The sequence below is a fragment of the Convolutriloba macropyga genome, chromosome 4, assembly GCF_964194025.1.
Source record: "Convolutriloba macropyga chromosome 4, txConMacr16.3, whole genome shotgun sequence".
Classification (NCBI taxonomy): domain Eukaryota; kingdom Metazoa; phylum Xenacoelomorpha; order Acoela; family Convolutidae; genus Convolutriloba; species Convolutriloba macropyga.
Genome location: NC_134471.1, coordinates 52,275,304 through 52,293,238, shown reverse-complemented (window position 1 = coordinate 52,293,238; position 17,935 = coordinate 52,275,304). Strand labels below are relative to the sequence as shown.

Below are 17,935 nucleotides of genomic sequence, written 5' to 3'. Positions count from 1 at the left end.
TTAAATTCGTTCCAATTTTTCTCTTCTATGTAGTTTAGTGTACTTGCCCTAATTGCAGATATGTTAGGACATTTTCCTTGGCTCTTATGAAAATCAAAAACTTTGGAATCTTTTCACATTTTCCGTAGAATCCTTGTAATTGCAGTTTAATTACTGTTACTATAGCTATTTCATGTCTACTTTTTACATTTAAAAATGTTTGATAGAATTCGGATTTTCTATCAAAATTTGGTTTTAAAAAACAGCTCCAATAGCAAGAAAACGGATATTGCAAATAAGGTAGATAAAAATGGCAAAATTTCATTTAATTTTAGTTAGTTTTAAAAATCCGCTCATCCGATTGAATGGCATTTTTCATGATTGAATATAATGTTCCGCTGAAGAGGTAGTTGCTAATATGAAAATTTGTAAAGCTCAGAAAGATCAGCTCGAAGTAATAGCAAATTTTTAAATTTTTTTCAATGTTAATTTCATAAGTAATTTATTCTAATATAAAAATTCGCGGAAAGTTTTTGAATTGCTCTGTTGGTACTGCTTCACTAAAAAATATCCAATTTTTGCTTTACTCGGAGGATTTGTAAATTAGGATTTGTCATTAGATCATGGGGCCAAAATTAGGGCTAAATCAAAATGTGTCTCATATTTTTTTCTCATATTTTGTTTCTCATACTGTTTAGTCATACCGGCCTTGAGAACAATGAGAAACTCTGCACGATCCCTAGCATTTCGAAATTAAGCTGGCCTACATTCCATCAATCTCAAAGGACTAATAATAGTTTTGGAGGGTGATTCTCTGCGTTCTTAGAGAACCATTTTCTTTTAAAATTTTTCTAGAAGTTAATTTTCGTTTTCGGGATGTACATCTCACAGTAAAAACTCTGGTTTATTCTGCTATTGCCTTTTTAATCAGAAATTGCGGGACAAAAGAATTCGACGTAAAACTATACATGTAAAATTCCATTGGAGCTTAATTTTTAATGCTTTTTGTGGTTTCTTTTTTATTGTGCGGTTCATAGCTTACCTTCTTTGAATTTTAGAAATTAATGGGATTAGTATTGGTGTTGTAGGTGAGCAAATATTATATTTAAAAAATCGTGGTATGATTTTTTTTGAATGGAAATAATTGAAGAATTCTTTTTCTGTACAATTTGGCGTCCTTTGAAGTTTCGAAGCAAGTTTGAAAATATATCTGTAGATAGACTGAAATTTAAATGTGCCTCAGCAATTAAGTGTTGGACATCCCTGATCAAAATTGTTTTCACGCTTTTTTCAATTGACGCAAAGAATATTTTTCAAAAGAACTGAATGGTCTGTCGGAAATTTTGTTCTTTTGATTTTTCTTGTTGAAAAAATGCGTTTTGAGGCAGCAGGAGCGAGAAGCTCTTAAACATATAGATATTCAAGTTTAAAGAAGTTGCAATCTTTGAAAAAAAACATTTATGTGATTATTATTTCAAAAAACATTTGTTCTGCATAATTGGTCCAGTTACCCTAGTTTAATTATAGAAGCTGATAAGAGGCTACTATTATAATAAGAAGATGGAAGGTTTATTTAATAGCCGCACAGCGATAGCTGGGGCTATTATTGGCCTTCTCTTGTTTTTTACGACTTTTAAGAGGAGTATTGGAGAAGTCCTTTTTAAATCAATTTTATTGGAGTGATTTTTGAAGCGGGAAATGAAACGCGTGAAAAAATTTGGAGTGTTTTATGCAAATTTTGATGGTTATGAGGTTTCATTATGATATTGTATTAGTTTTAGGCTCGTTTTGATAGGAATTGAAGGTTTCAAGTATTTAATTTGAGTTAAATGCTATTTGGAGGTTTTCGATAAGTTTTGCTGATTTTGACGAAATGTATTGATTTTTTGATGTTTTTTTTGTTTTACTTCTTTAAGTGGAATTTGAATAGAAGCTTGTTGCTTAAGGAATTTTCAGATACCAATTGATTAAAGTTTTTTTTTCGTATAGATCATTTTTTTCTTGGGAAAAATGACAGAAAAATTGAGAAATTTTAAACCATTTTTTTGCAGTTTTTTTTCAATCTTAGACAAGTTCCTCATCTTATTATGACTTGCCCATTGTTTTGCGAGCTTTTCATTGCTCTAATTGCAAAGGAATTTTATTCGGCTTTATGTTTCCTTATACTATTAAAAAAACTCATTAAGTTTTTCTTTTATTTGTTCAATTTGTTTTCGAATGCCGTTTCTATTCTTCCTTAATTTTTTTATGGCATTTGTGGAGGTTTAGTTGTTATAGTTGTTTAGTCATAATTATGGACAATTTTCTGCTTCGAGTCGTTTCCGGAATTCTTCCGGATATGTTTTTTTTTATTTCGTCGTCGCGATTTTTTCTCGACCATATGACGTCACAGCCACTTCAAATCTGCTTTTTGTTCATTCGTTCTTGCAATGTCAACTGAAGTGCGTGCGTAACGTCATTTTTCGCTGTTAGTGGAGCGAGTTTTTTTATTCATTTGCGTGATTAATTTTTTGGCCACACTTGACTCACCTCACTCTCAAAAATGACTTCACTTTGAAATTGACTTTTATTTACTTTAATTCAGTCAAATGGGATAAGGTCAAATGGGTGTGTGTCACTCTAAATGAAGGTTATTAGAGAGTAGCTAATAGAGGCAGCAAAAGTTTATACAAATTTTAAATCAAAATATAACATATCAGCCTTCAATGAATAGACGAATTTTTTTGGTCCGTCTTTTTTACTGCTTTTTTTGAGACTGCAGATCTACGAAGCTATTGCGGCTATTTTCTGGCAATCTGCCAGCTATGTTTTAATTATTTGAAAAAAGTTCGATAAAAGTAAACTCCTTTACTTTACTCCTTGCCAACAAACATTTTTTCCAGTGATTCAGACTGCAATGATCACAGAGTTCAAAAAATTTTTTTTCATCATAACGCAACAATTGAACAAATTTAAATCTGAGGATAAGGTGTTTATGTTAAAATTCAAAAATCGGGATGGAAAAACATTCTCTTTCATTACCTATTGTCATCTTTTTAATAGAAATCCAACAATCAATGAGAGAGAGAGAGTTTAGGCTTCTGTGGGTCTTTCCACATGGGTTTGCACCCTTCATATAACGACTGAGCTGAGCTTCTGCACTGGGCTACAATGTCCACAGCTGCAGTTGAAAGCCCAGGAACATAAGTTGACTTCCGAATAACTTTTGAAGAAGTAGTTCCAGTATATTTTTGTTAATTATTTCTTATCAATTTGATCGAGATCGACGTTCCCTACTTTTCGTATTATATTTAGTAAATAACTGGTTCTTTTCCAGAAGTTTTCATCAGCCTTCCTTGTTCTTGTTTTATTAATTGTTATTAGCTCGTTTTGACGTGTGCTTAACAACCCTTCATTATTGTTTGTTTTAATGGGTATTTTTATATTGTAAGATCCTTTAAGCAGTGAGATGAGCATTAATAGATCATGCAATTCGAAGTAATATGACAAAGGCAGCAACTTCAGTGTGGTCAGTCTTTGCTTGTAACTAATTTCCCAGTTACTGATTATCCACGACGTTGCTTTTCTTTGAATGCGCTCGATGTCTTTGCTTTCGGTCTTATTCGCGAACCATGCTTGTGAGGCATAACTTATGACTGGTATAACGTAGCCGACATATGCATTGAGTTTTGTTGTTTGCGATGCAAGGTTTGATATGTTTCGTTTTAGGAAATAAAACGCTTTCCAGGCTTTGCTACAACGTTTCTTTATATTCGCTTTCCATGATAACTTAGTAGCCATAATTATACCTAGATCTTTTTGCTCGCTTTTATTCGAGAGAGTTTTAGAGTTAAGTATAAAGGAGTGCCAGTTTTTTTCGTTTACTTTAATTGGCAGGATGTGACATTTGCTTTAATTGAGTTGCATTTTGTTGTTATGGCACCATTTTTCGATTTTTTCCAGGTCACTTTGTATATTTGCTGGATTTGTTGATACAAGCTTGAAATCATCTGCGTATCCAAACGCAGAGCATTTTGATGTTTGTTGTGGAAGATCGTTTATATATATTATGAAAAGTAGGGGACCTAGGAGAGATCCTTGGGGGACACCACTGGTTACTGGTACAGTTTCAGATTCCGAGTCATTTACTTTCACGTATTGTTTTCTATTTGATAGGTAACTGGCTACAATCTTTAAGAAATTTCCCCCTACACCCAGGTTCTCCACTTTGTTAATCAGAAGATCGTGAGGAACTGTATCGAACGCTTTTTTGAAGTCAAGGTAAAGTACAAAAATTTCGTTGTCTTTTTCGTCGAATTCATTATACAACAGGTCTAGGAAAAGCAACATCTGGGTTACTACTGATCTATGCCTTCTAAATCCGTGTTGTGATTCTTCTAGCTTTGTCTTGACAATTTCATTTAGTTCGTCGAAAATTAGTTTTTCTAATACTTTTGAGACGCTACATAAGAGACTAATAGGGCGGTATTGTTCAATTGAGACAGCAAAGGGAAATTTATCTATGTAATGGTTGCATATCTCTCTTGTAACAGTGGGACTGTGGGACTGCTTTTAAAAAGTGTCTGTCGCTGTGCATCTTCGTATAAATAGATGTAATGTTCTCAAGTTTTGATAAATTATTTGATATGACGGGTTGGAACATTACGTGCGAACGCATATTACCGATCCTCTTTGTTTATTCTATAGCATCATTGTTTGTTCGAGTAGCACTCAAATTTATTCAGCGCACAAATAATTGAAAATGCAATGAAGGTAATCTGATGTTTTTTATGGTGATCAAGATTTGGTTGTAATTGTTTTTTGAGTAAATACTGGAGATTGGCTTTTTTGTTTATTTTTCTATATCCTTTAAAAAGTGGTTCTCGTTCTGTGTTTCTGTGTTTTAAAAAGTAAGTTTATGGTTTTTTTTGGTTGAGAATGCGGGTCGTACTCTCTTTTGGATTTGGGCATTTTTTAATGATTGTTCGGTCGAGCTCAGTTTTCTTTGGTCTCATTCGAGTCGTGAATCTCTTGCATCTGTTGGTGATTCTCTTTATCAACAGGGACGGTGCTAAGTTGGAGGCAGTGAAGCAGAAACTAACAGAGAAATTCTCCCATTTGGACGATCTTGAAGTGATCGTTGCAGATTCTACTGACATGCAGGCTTTGGACGAGATGACTGCAAAATGCAAGGTTGAAAAATAGTTTAGTTGCATCTTACCCGTTTTCATTGTAAGGAAAAATTACCTCCAAAGGAAGCATTAATTTTAGTTGATTGGCCAAGGTCATTTTATGTTACTGTATTGAATTGATAGGAAGCGGGAACGATTATTTCTGTTCCAATGGAATCTGCAACTAATATTTTTATAATACCCTTATAATGATACTTGCTTTTTGCAGCACCTCACTCTCAGCAGCTCATAACTTTTTCACTGGTTAGTAAAATTGGAATTGAAATAAACAAGGGGAGGGGGAAGCAGTGCCATTATTTCTAATCATGGGAACAGCTTTGAGCATAAATTCTTGCGTTTAGGCAGTTGTTACATTTGTGGGTCCGTACTCCAAATATGGAACCAAACTGATGGAAAGTTGTGTGAAAAACGGAGCACATTATGCTGACCTCACTGGAGAACTGTTCTGGGTGAAGGAGATGATCGAAAAGCATGACGAAGAAGCTAAACAAAACAAAGTGAAGATTATTCCGACTTGTGGATTCGATTCAGGCATTTGGAAATCGTAAAATTAACATGTAATTGATGGCTATCAGTGATCAATTATGGCTGGGCCTCAATTTGCAAGACTCGACTTAACTAAAGTGCTTAGAATCAAAGATCGCTGCATGAAATCATTTAGAGGGTTTTTCTGATAATTGAAAATCTTGGGTCTATCTGCAGTTCCGCTGTGCCGTTTTTAATGCGTTTAGTATTTTTCCTTCACCGGAGACGAAAGTTTCTGTTGTTTTCTTAAAATGCGGTATCATTGCTCACTGTCCTAAAGGTTGTATAAAAAGTGACAGGAAATCTCAAAAGGGATAGTTTCTTATATGCAAAGTGTCCTCTCTGATTGAGGTTGCTGTCATATCTTAATGGTACTCATCAATATGAGAGCCACTACCATTTTGGATACTATTAATAATTCAAATGCCTGCAATGTCCCCTGAATTCAGTGCCGAGTGACTGGGGTGCTTACTGCATTGCAAAGATATTCCGCGAACAACTGCAAGAGGACACAAAGCACGTGAAAGGTGTAGTCTGGGGCATCAAAGGTGGATTCTCAGGTGGAACTGTGGCTTCGGGATTCGAAATGATGTCGCCAGAAAATATCAGGCAACTGTTTTTGTACCACTGAATGCATTTCAGTTCCGCTCCTTAAGAGTAGAAAAAACAAAGAGTAGAAAGAGGCAATAACTTGGAGTCAATATTCGAAACTATGTTTTTCAACTATGAAATGAATTTTTCAACTATAAAATCTGTGTTTTGAAATGTGCAATTCAATTTTTCTGGTACAACTATAGCATACTTGTCTGTAAATAGTTTTAGGCAGGGTTTACACTTATTCTGGCATCTAAATTTGTGCCTGAAGTAAATTTTCATTCCCAGGAAAGTAAGTTCTGCTGCACACTCTTGGAGATGAAAGGACCACCAAAGTAAGCGGAATTCTAGTCCAGTGCACAATTGCATCTGCCAGCTACTACCAATTCCACCGTACATCGTGACGTTTTTCTCTTGCAGTTAGACGTGCAGTTTATTTTAGTAGAAGAAAAAGCGCATTTAATAATATACGGGATCTACTAGTCGGAGACTGAAGTGTTGAATTTCATTCAATATCAGAAGTTCTATATTTTGGAAAATAGGGCTGCGAATAGGGCTCAGTGTAAGGACTAGGACTTTGGTCACGGAAGATAGTAATTTTTGGCAAAAATATATTGTCATTTGTGAAGGAACATTTGAAATAGAGGCCATGGTGTTGTATCCCCAGTTTTTGTTTTACTCATGAGTTTGTTTTGCAATATTATCCGCCTTCATGAACCCACTGCTAAACTAGTTTGTTTCTTTCCTTATTTTAGAGAAATTAAAGTTGCTGCCTAGTAAAATTTTCTCCGGTCGAAACATTTTCGTTCATAATAGCTTTCAATGAGAAAATAACGGGAGATTACAGGTGTTTTGAAAACTAGGGATGGTGTCTCTTCATTCGGGTCATCTTTATTCGGACTTCTGTTTTGTGTAACTGTTCCGTTGTTAATGCGTTACGGGAAGAATGATTTGCACAGGTTCTGTCTCTAAAAGAAGAAGAGCTTTAGAACAGGTATTTTGGATGAAATGTGTGCGTTCGTTATGTAGAAGTTTGGCGTCTGACTGCAAACGTCGGTCTGTACACGAGGACGGTATTGAGATTGGGGGAAGATCAACACATGGCATCCAGTGACTGTATGTTATCGTATGTGGTCTTGTTTGAGCAATCTGAACGATTTGTTGACCAATTTTGCCTTTGCAGTTCTGATGTTGAAAATTGAAAAGCGGAATTTGCTGTTTAGACGAACATCGGGTCTCTTTCCGTTATTTTCCTGTGGTATTTTTTTATTGAATGGTACTCATCAATATGAGAGCTACTACCATTTTTGATACTATTAATAATCCAAATGCCTGCAATGTCCCCTTAATTCAGTGCCGAGTGACTGGGGTGCTTACTGCATTGCAAAGATATTCCACGAACAACTGCAAGAAGACACAAAGCACGTGAAAGGTGTTGTCTGGGGCATCAAAGGTGGATTCTCAGGTGGAACTGTGGCTTCGGGATTCGAAATGATGTCGCCAGAAAATATCAAGCAACTGTTTTTGTACCACTGAATGCATTTCAGTTCCGCTCCTTAAGAGTAGAATAAACAAAGAGTAGAAAGAGGCAATAACTTGGAGTCAATATTCGAAACTATGTTTTTCAACTATGAAATGATTTTTTCAACTATAAAATCAGTGTTTTGAATTGTGCAATTCAATTTTTCTGGTACAACTATAGCATACTTGTTTGTAAATAGTTTTAGGCAGTGTTTACACCTATTCTGGCATCTAAATTTGTGCCTGAAGTAAATTTTCATTCCCAGGAAAGTAAGTTCTGCTGCACACTCTTGGAGATGAAAGGACCACCAAATTAAACGGAATTCTAGTCCAGTGCACAATTGCATCTGCCAGCTACTACCAATTCCACCGTACATCGTGACGTTTATCTCTTGCAGTTAGACGTGCAGTTTATTTTAGTAGAAGAAAAAGCGCCTTTAATAATATACGGGAGCTACTAGTCGGAGACTGAAGTGTTGAGTTTCATTCAATATCAGAAGTTCTATATTTTGGAAAATAGGGCTGCGAATAGGGCTCAGTGTAAGGACTAGGACTTTGGTCACGGAAGATAGTAATTTTTGGCAAAAATATATTGTCATTTGTGAAGGAACATTTGAAATAGAGGCCATGGTGTTGTATCCCCAGTTTTTGTTTTACTCATGAGTTTGTTCTGCAATATTATCCGCCTTCATGAACCCACTGCTAAACTAGTTGTTTCTTTCCTTATTTTAGAGAAATTAAAGTTGCTGCCTAGTAAAATTTTCTCCGGTCGAAACATTTTCGTTCATAATAGCTTTCAATGAGAAAATAACGGGAGATTACAGGTGTTTTGAAAACTAGGGATGGTGTCTCTTCATTCGGGTCATCTTTATTCGGACTTCTGTTTTGTGTAACTGTTCCGTTGTTAATGCATTACGGGAAGAATGATTTGCACAGGTTCTGTCTCTAAAAGAAGAAGAGCTTTAGAACAGGTATTTTGGATGAAATGTGTGCGTTCGTTATGTAGAAATTTGGCGTCTGACTGCAAACGTCGGTCTGTACACGAGGACGGTATTGAGATTGGGGGAAGATCAACACATGGCATCCAATGACTGTATGTTATCGTATGTGGTCTTGTTTGAGCAATCTGAACGATTTGTTGACCAATTTTGCCTTTGCAGTTCTGATGTTGAGAATTGAAAAGCGGAACTTGCTGTTTAGACGAACATCGGGTCTCTTTCCGTTATTTTCCTGTGGTATTTTTTTATTGGAAAAATGATCTTCAAAGTGTAGCAGCAATTAACTCGATTAGCCTGCCAATAACCAACTCGATTTCCGTTGAGATTTAAAACCTCATTTAAAAATGAGGGAAGGCTCTCTATATGTTTGAGGATGAGATATTAGGGACACTTGGAAACTTCTGAGTGCCTAATGGACATTGAAGTATCTCCCTAAGACGTTCAATTGATTTTCACAAAGTTTCCACAGAATCCTAATTCAGTATTTTAGCTTAATTTTTGGCCCAAACTCTTTTGTCTAATATCCTACGCCACTTATATTTTTTTATTGATCAAAAGTTGCCTGATCATGTACTGGCAGCAAAACGATGGATACAATCGAGGACCCACAAACTCTCAATCCGCCGGGGGCTAAGAACGGACTGGACGCAAAAGATCCGGACAACGTTTATTGGGATCGGGAACTCAAACAGTATTTGGGTCCTTTCATGATGGCTCCATGCAACACGCGTATTGTGCGGAGAAGCAACGCGTTGAACAACTACGGACCTGAGTTTACTTATGAGGAATGGGCTAAATGTTCGTAGGAGTCAGATCTTTAGTGCTGTTTTTATTTGTTTTTGTTCTGATGGGTCAACCAGAAGCCACTTAAAAAGCCACCACAAAAGCTCTTATAAGATTTTATCGACAAAACATATAAAGAGAACACTGAATCTCTTGAAATGTCAGTCTGTAATCATAAAAGTTGGAAGCAATATGTGAACTGTGAACTTTACAAGATTACAATATAATACTGTGGCATCCCCTATATGCTAGAGTACTGCTGCTAGGTTTCTCTGCGTTCCTGTGAGCAGGCTAATACCGGGTTCGATGCCTTACTGAAACGTATGTAATCATTAATTGAGCAAGCAAAAAAAAATTCAGTTACCTAACCAAACACAAGCACAAAAAATTTAACCAGGATCAGATTAAGTTAATCTTATGCTATGAGCAATCAGTTGTATTTTACAATTATTCCTTTAATTGGTCGTTTATAGGGCGACAAAGGTTCTAGAATGTAACTGTCATCTATAGGTTCATGGAATTTGTATGGTTTGGGTTATATTTTAAGCAGTTCATTTAGTAACAATTTGATGCCGATTTCTGGTAATTATCTCTTGAATCTGACTCCTGCTCTATTTTATGTTCCTCTTGGTTATTTGCTAAATCCCTGGCTTGGGGACTGTATCTCTCTGACGTAGCCCTTGCCACCTCTTGGCTTCGACCTCTTGTGAAACTTGTTGTTCCAAAACCAGGACAGGTAAAGATTCTCAAGCGGCTTCTCATTGTTTTTTCTTTTTCAAAGCAATTCAAGTGATTGGTTGACCAGCCATAAAATGAAAAGCTGATTTTAATCATGGTAGTATGCTATGTATATTTTTTTTGTTAAAGACTACTTGCATCACACCTTTAAAATTAAGTCGCTAAAACCTGTGTGATAATAAATAAATGACATTCATTAGCCGTTGTATTGGCTTTTCAGGGTCCGAGTGAAAAGGACATGCCGACTGGGTATGCGAGGATGAAGTTCTTCGGAGAAAGTGCAAAAAGTGGCCGCAAAGCTGTGTGCGATCTCACTATCACTGGAGATCCTGGATATCTTGTTACGTCCAGGTATGATTGGAGATGTTTAATTCCAACACCTATCTAAATATAGTCGGTTTATGCTGGTTTACATTCGTTATTTTTACTGGGAGAACTTAGATGGTTTTGAGAATTAGGCCTTATTTATTGCTATTCCTATTTATTGAAATTTTGGGCGCTGATGAAGGAAAACCACTTCTTTGTGTATCATGTCTACAGCTGAAATGAGTGTAATAGGAATGCGCAAACATCAGTTTTATAAGTCATGTTGGTTGTTAATAGCGGCGAAGCGATAGTGATGCTATTTTTGAGCTCATCGTTTTTGATTCAAAGATTTTGGATTGTATTGATCATCTGTCTTTTTAATAGCCGCGAAGCAATAGCGGCTATTATTGGGGACATCGTCGTTTTTACAATCCAAAGGATTTGGATTGTATTGGTGTGCTTTCTTTTTTTAAGATCTGTTCACGCTTTTATCGGCTTTTTCACGTCAGTGAGAAGTCAAATTAGAGTGGTGATATTTGCAACGCTGAAGTACTAAAGGGGGCGAAAATTAGAGTAGGTTTAATGCGTAATTTTTTTCGAATTACATTCCGGTTTTTTAGAGTTTTTTTTCACGTGCGTCAATTTGACTTCCGCTTTCAGAGATTCTTTTTTTAGTGCTTTTGGTATAATACATGTGTTCTAATTGCGCCTAGTTGAAATTGCTAGAATTCATCAAGGGGCAGCTAAAACTTTTCATGACCTGAATTCTTTGTCAAAAAACATTCAAGAGTATTGGATTTTGCCCTTTTTCAAAAATTATTTCTGTTGTCTTTTCACTTCGTATCATCAATGACAGGTCTCATTGGTTGATAATGTGGCCCAAAGGAACCTAATTAATGGTTCGAGTTAGAGCTTATTAGTTTTTATGACTTTGACACTAATTATTCTCAAACGTTATGTGTTATTTTTAGAGTTTTTGTTATTCTTTTGTAATTTTTGTTATCTTATCGTTTATTTTCATTAATAACAGGCCTCATAGATTGCTAATAAGGCTTATCTAATTCAAGTTAATCGTTTCTGTTCAAAGCTGATGCCTTTTATGACTTCGACATTAAATGATTTCAAGAAATATTATAGAATTTTTGAGTTTTTGTTGTAAACTTCATTATCTTATGTCTTCCTCTCTTTATTGGCCGTTTTCATTGGTTTCTAAAAATTCTTTCTTGCTTAAAATTGTTTCAATTCATAGCTATTGCTTTCTTTGACTTATACGCTGTCCGTTTTTAAAACTCTTCTTGATTTTTTGAATTTGCAAGTAATTATTGAACTTATTGCTGTCTTATCACTTAACGTCTTATCACGACGAGTTAAAAAACATCCTGAATCACAATCCAAAGAATTGATATAGCTTTGTCCTTACGAAAAAAGTTTTAGATGGCCAATAAGAAGAATCAAATGGTTTGACACCAATGAGATTCAGCAGTTTTTCCACAAGAACAAAAAAAGCAAGACGAAAAAACCAGATCTATTTTTAAAGACAAGGTCAAAAGCAAAAAATGACAAGTTTCATCAGTTGATAATGCGAAGCAAGGGAAGTTTAATTAGTAGCATGAGTTTTTAGAAGTCATTTTTTGCTTTTGACCTTGTCTTTAAAAATAGATCTGGTTTTTTTGTCTTGCTTTTTTGTTCTTGTGGAAAAACTGCTTAATATCATTGGTGTCAAACCATTTGATTGTTCTTATTGGCCATCTAAAACTTTTTCGTCAAGACAAAGCTATATCAATTCTTTGGATTGTGATTCATGATGTTTTTTAACTCGTCGTTTCCATCGATGATTCATGCGACCTGACTTCTTGGAATTGACGTATTCAATTTCAGTGATATCTACTGCTTTGCAGTTAAAATTTGTGTGCTTGACGTTATTTGTGCTACGTTTAGGTCAATTGCGTGACTTACCTCACTCAAAAAAAATGTTACTTCTAAATGTCAATATTGTGCATCTATGTAGTGCTAATTCTTGAGTATTAAAGTCTTGAGTTTTTGATTTTGCTTATTAGTTTTGAAAGAACTATTAGGGTTCTTTTCCTTATAGAGCGCATGTGTTCCATAAAAATGACAAATCTAAGCCGAAAAGTCTACTGGTCTATTGAAGGACTGGTGGCCAATCGTCTACCTTTTTTCTTTAGTTGTTTCAATTCATGTAAGGCCACAAGCGTCTATCGGAGCTATTTTCCGGCAATCTACCGGCTGTGTTTTCAATAACCGCCCAAATTGTATGAGCTAATTTTTTAATCACTTTTGATTTTTCGGAAAACTTTTTTTGGTAACATGGTTTCTAAATCAAAATAACAAGTAACGTCTCAATCATAAAAATGCCATCTTGGCCTGTTTTTGTAGTTTTGCCATTTTTGGAGCTTTTTGGGGATTTTTGTCGTCTTCATTTCTGGTCTATTGGTTGAGATCTACGTTACTTTAGGTTGCTTTATGATTTGAGTGATATAAGTTTGGGTTTGTTTTAGTCGAAGTAAGGTGGCTATATTTAGTCAATTTTTTGCTTAACTTTTTTTCCAAAATTTTTTTGCCTAATTCTTCTTTTCCTCGCAGAATAATTATCAATGTTCAACCATAGAGTTATCTTGAAGATGTTGTTACTATGTGAAAATATATTGTTACTATATTTATTGTTACTATAAGGTATAATACGCCAGATATTTGATTATAAATTGAACCAGTTTTGTGTTTAATAGCCGTCTCAGCTTATGGTAAAAAGTGGTTTTAGACAGCAGTTGTTCAGCAAAGCAATTCAAAATGAACAGAGTCAGTATCGAAAAACGAAATCGGAAATAGAAACGGGATAAACCCATAAAGCCCAATTTTAAATGCCCGTTACTCGAACTTTGTTTTTAGTTACCATCTTTAATACTTATTGGTATTGATACTAGCTCCTGTGTTGTCTCACTACGAAGCAGGAGATAAGTTCAGCTCCAAAGTGACATCACAAAAATTCGGACTTTAAAATTGTTTGTGTACAAAAACATTTTTTTAATTAGTTTTTCTCTTCTGTCAATTTTGGTTATGGGAATGAACGGCGGCTATTTTCTGGCAATCTGCCGGGTATGCTTTCTTTTGAGCTTTTTTTTGTTCATGTTTTAAGTATTTTCATTGCATTTTGGTGTCATGTCGGGGCTCAGTGAACAAACTCAGACAGCTTCGTAAGGTGTGCTGAGAATAATTATTGACATTTTGCAATTCTAAGAGATTGTTTTTAATAGTTTACAGATTTTTAGATTTGGTTCTTAATGTTGCTTGGATTTTTCCCTCTTTTGAAGTATCCTTTGTTGTTTTTTTTTCCTTTTTTTCATATGTAGTCTTTTTGTTGAACATAAACGAAATGTATTAGGATATTTGTTTTAAAAAATGTTTCAACACATTCCCTCTTTTCATCCTTAATAGTCATATGAAATGAATAGTTTTGTTAGTTTAGTTTTGTTTGGGTAATGCTTAAGTAAGTTTTTCTTCGTGTCGGTTCCAGAGTCTTCCGGCTTTGTTTTTTTAGAACAATTTTTTTGATTTACCGCAGTTCACAGCTTGTTTAATGTTTTGGGCAATTCTTTTTGAGTTCTCTAGGCTCGTCTATTTTTCAATTATGCTCAAAATGATTTTAAACAGTGGTTGCTCTAGAATGAATAGAGTCAGTATCGAAAAACAAAGTCAAATATAGATGGGATGAATCCATGAATTCCAATTTTTAGAGCCGCCACTTGAATTTGGTCTGATGAGGCTTGTTTACACTCTATATTGTTTATTGGTTTTGATGCTAACCACGATATGCTTGCATTGACGTATAGGATTATGTGTAATTAAAAATGAAGTCAAAATGGTTCGCTCTTTGAAAATGTTTTTGCACAAGAATATTTTGTATTGTTGCAATCACTATGGGGGTGATGGGAATCATTGCCGATTGTTTCCCGGCAACTACGGTGTATTATGTTTTGCCAAGCCTCAGAATTTCTACGGGGTATGTTTTCTTCGGGGTATGTTTTGCCAAGCCTCAGAATTTGAATTGTAATGGTGCTCTGCCTGTTTTTTTTAATAATCGAAAGAAGGATTGCATTGGTGCTCCGTCTTTCTACGATCCAAAGAATTTTGATTGTTTTTGTATTACTCTGTCCATTCACAATTACAGTTTTTTTTTTTCAATTAAAGTAGAGTTTTTTTTCAATTAACATCCATTTCACGATAGTGAATTTTTGTACACGTGTTTCAATTTAAATTTGTTTTTGAGTTTTTGTTAGCTTTTTATGTATATAGTTTTTTAGGGCTAGTTTTTGGTTTGTGAAATACCATTCTTTGAATTGAGTTTGAGGACTTGTTCCGTTAAGTTTTATTTTATTTACGTCGACTTATTCGTTCGACTCTTGATTGGGAACGGGGAAAGTGGGTACACCCGTGGTGCGGTAAGTTGTTTTATAGTCCTAGACTGGCTACGGTAGGTTTTCAAGCACCAAGTGCACTGAAGTTTGCGGAGGTCCTAATTTCCAATGAGAGGAGTTCGCGTTGAGTCCAAAATAGTGCAATTTTGATGTTTTTAGTTTTCCGACCCCACTTGTTGGCTCAACATGGTTTTTTGCTCAGTCAATTTTGGCTGATCTATAATTTTTTTGTGAATGATATCACTAGGGAGCCCGTGAAGTGTATAGTGTAAAATTAAAAACTTTTTGAAAAACTCGTTTTTTAAGTTATTGCATTATTTGACTTTTCACACTGTTTTTTTTTGCATTTTGGTTTTTTTAATTTCCTTAAATATGCCTCATTTTTTTTATTCAAATGCTACTATTTTCTCTATTTACACTTTTGGTATCACTGAAGCGGCGATATAAAGGATATTTTCAAATCTTATCTTGGTTTTTATAGAATTAAACGGATTTGGATTGGTTCGGAGCCATTTGTTTGCTTTTTTACTGCCATTTAACTTAGATTTTGGTTTTTTTCTCGTGACTTTCCTCACGAAGTGTACTAAATGCAATGCATTTTTTTTCAATGTTGAATATATACTGTTGTCTAATTGGCAACTAGCAACTAATAATTTTCTTTACTTTGACACCTAAGAGTTTGTTAACTTCTTTTTTGTTTTGTTACTGAGTGCCGCTACTGAACGATCTCATTGAAGCTCTGACAAAATGTTCTCAGTTTGATTGCACATTATTCTCTAGTTTTGTCATATAATTAGTACTTATATTTCAGTTGTGGAATAAATAAGCTCGGTAGTGGTTTACACGTACTGGTGTTTATGACTGGACACTAATTTTAAAAAAAAATTAAGTTTGAGTTCTGTCTGTTTATGCTGTTTTAGTTTTCCTATCTTCTAATTTCTTTTATTAAAGTCTTGATATGTCAACAAGAAGGCGAATCTGTATCTTAGCTTGGTTTTCAATTGATAGCTAATCATAGATATAAAATTGCCGCCATTCATTTTCTTTAAATTTTGGAATTTTTGCGACTTTTGTCAATTTGGTTATTCTTCTTTGATTTTTTTTTCAGTTGAATTTGTTTGCTCATTTTGGTTTTCTCGACGAGTAAATTTTCTCAATAGTAAGATAATTCAGCTACTTCATACTTAAACCATTTTGCTTGTGTTTTGCGATTTCAGTGGTTACATTTCTTGTGTTTTTTTTCGGTTTTTTCAATTTTTAGCACCAAAATTTTTTAAATGAAATTGGGAGTTCAGGATTTTTTATTTTTCTTAATTTTGCATATGTGGTTTTATGATTTTATAATTAATTTATTGCAACAGGCGTTTGGCAAATTCCAGGGGGCAAACTTGGCTCACCTCGCTCACAATTTAACTTGCGATTTTTTGAAATTTTTTCTAAATTTAGATTTATAAGTGAGTGCAGAAGTCAATTATTTGATTTCTACACTCACATATGACGCTACGTCGAGCTATTAGGATCTAATCGGAATTAATCAGAGGCCAAGCAAGCTGAAAATAATAAAATTGTACCTCTAGAGACTTGATAGTTTTAAATTTATTTTCAAAGTGGGCTAAATATTGATTTCTGTATCTCATTTTATTTGTTTATTTTTAGGACAATTAGTTGTTTAATTGCAAAAAGTCTGGTTACATATTGAGAAATTGAATTAGGTTTCGTTTAATGTCTGTCGTTCTATTTTTCCAGTGTTCATTCTACTGAAATATAGAATATGCTCACTCGTCTTAGCCCTATTTTGCTTCAAAAGCAAAGCTAATATTAACAACTGAGTCTAGCAAGTGCGATTTGTTTGTCTTATTGGTGCTTAGATGTTGTTGTCTGAATTGATTTGTGGGCAAATAATTATTTTGTTTTCTTTCACAATTTTTTTATTTAAATTTTATAAATGCCCATTGTTTGTTCTTAAATATACTGTTACAATATCTCAAAGCTGAAAGGTCTCGTTGAAGCTCTAACGATATCTAATAAACCTGCATGTCTTTATTGTTAAAGTAATTGATCACTTACGTCAATTGACATCCTGAGAAAAATTTCGGTTAATACAAATTGAAGCAAGACACGTTAAAAGTTTTTTACACAGAATTTTATTTAACTTCCTTAAGTAAATATCAGGAGGCCCCATCAGTTGAAAATTTGATCTCACTGAGATCCATTTTAAAGAGATTCCATTTTTTGTGTTATTTTGAGATCACTTGGTAAAATTGTTTTTCCTTGAGAACATTTTTATATGAATTGGTTTCATGTCTTTGACTCGATTTGTTCTAGTGTTTATTATAATGAAATAAATTTCATTTCATTGGTCAAAAGAGATTCCTTTTTTTGTAATATTATGTAATCACTTGGTAAAATTGTTTTTCCTTGAACATTTTTATATGAATTGGTTTCATGTCTTTGACTCGATTTGTTCTAGTGTTCATTATAATGACATAAATTTGATTTCATTGGTTAAAAGAGATTCCTTTTTTGTAATATTATGCAATCACTTGGTAAAATTGTTTTTCCTTGAGAACATTTTTATGTGAAGTGGTTTCATGTCTTTGACTCGATTTGTTCTAGTGTTCATTTTAATGACATAAATTTGATTTCACTGGTTAAAAGAGATTCCTTTTTTGTAATATTATGTAATCACTTGGTAAAATTGTTTTTCCTTGAGAACATTTTTATTTGAATTGGTTTCATGTCTTTGAATCGATTTGTTCTAGTGTTTATTATGATGAAATAAATTTGATTTCATTGGTTAAAAGAGTTTCCTTTTTTTTGTAATGTTGTGTAATCACTTGGTAAAATTGTTTTTCCTTGAGAACGTTTTTATGAATTGGTTTCATGT

The 17,935-nt window shown here is 34.3% G+C and overlaps 1 protein-coding gene across 2 annotated transcripts in view; it reads left to right on the top strand.

Moving 5' to 3' along the window:
- Positions 1–17,935, top strand: part of LOC142338498 (putative trans-acting enoyl reductase Rv2449c) — a 51,564-nt gene that overhangs the window by 19,600 nt on the left and 14,029 nt on the right. For both annotated transcript variants that reach the window (XR_012758986.1, XM_075388280.1), the window contains exons 3-8: positions 5,022–5,151; positions 5,492–5,681; positions 6,125–6,284; positions 9,369–9,590; positions 10,196–10,307; positions 10,530–10,660. Coding sequence is in view for 1 of the 2 variants with exons in the window: in XM_075388280.1 (XP_075244395.1) it covers positions 5,022–5,151; positions 5,492–5,681; positions 6,125–6,284; positions 9,369–9,590; positions 10,196–10,307; positions 10,530–10,660 (945 nt within the window). In the remaining variant the exon portion in view is untranslated. The remainder of the gene's footprint in view (positions 1–5,021; positions 5,152–5,491; positions 5,682–6,124; positions 6,285–9,368; positions 9,591–10,195; positions 10,308–10,529; positions 10,661–17,935) is intronic.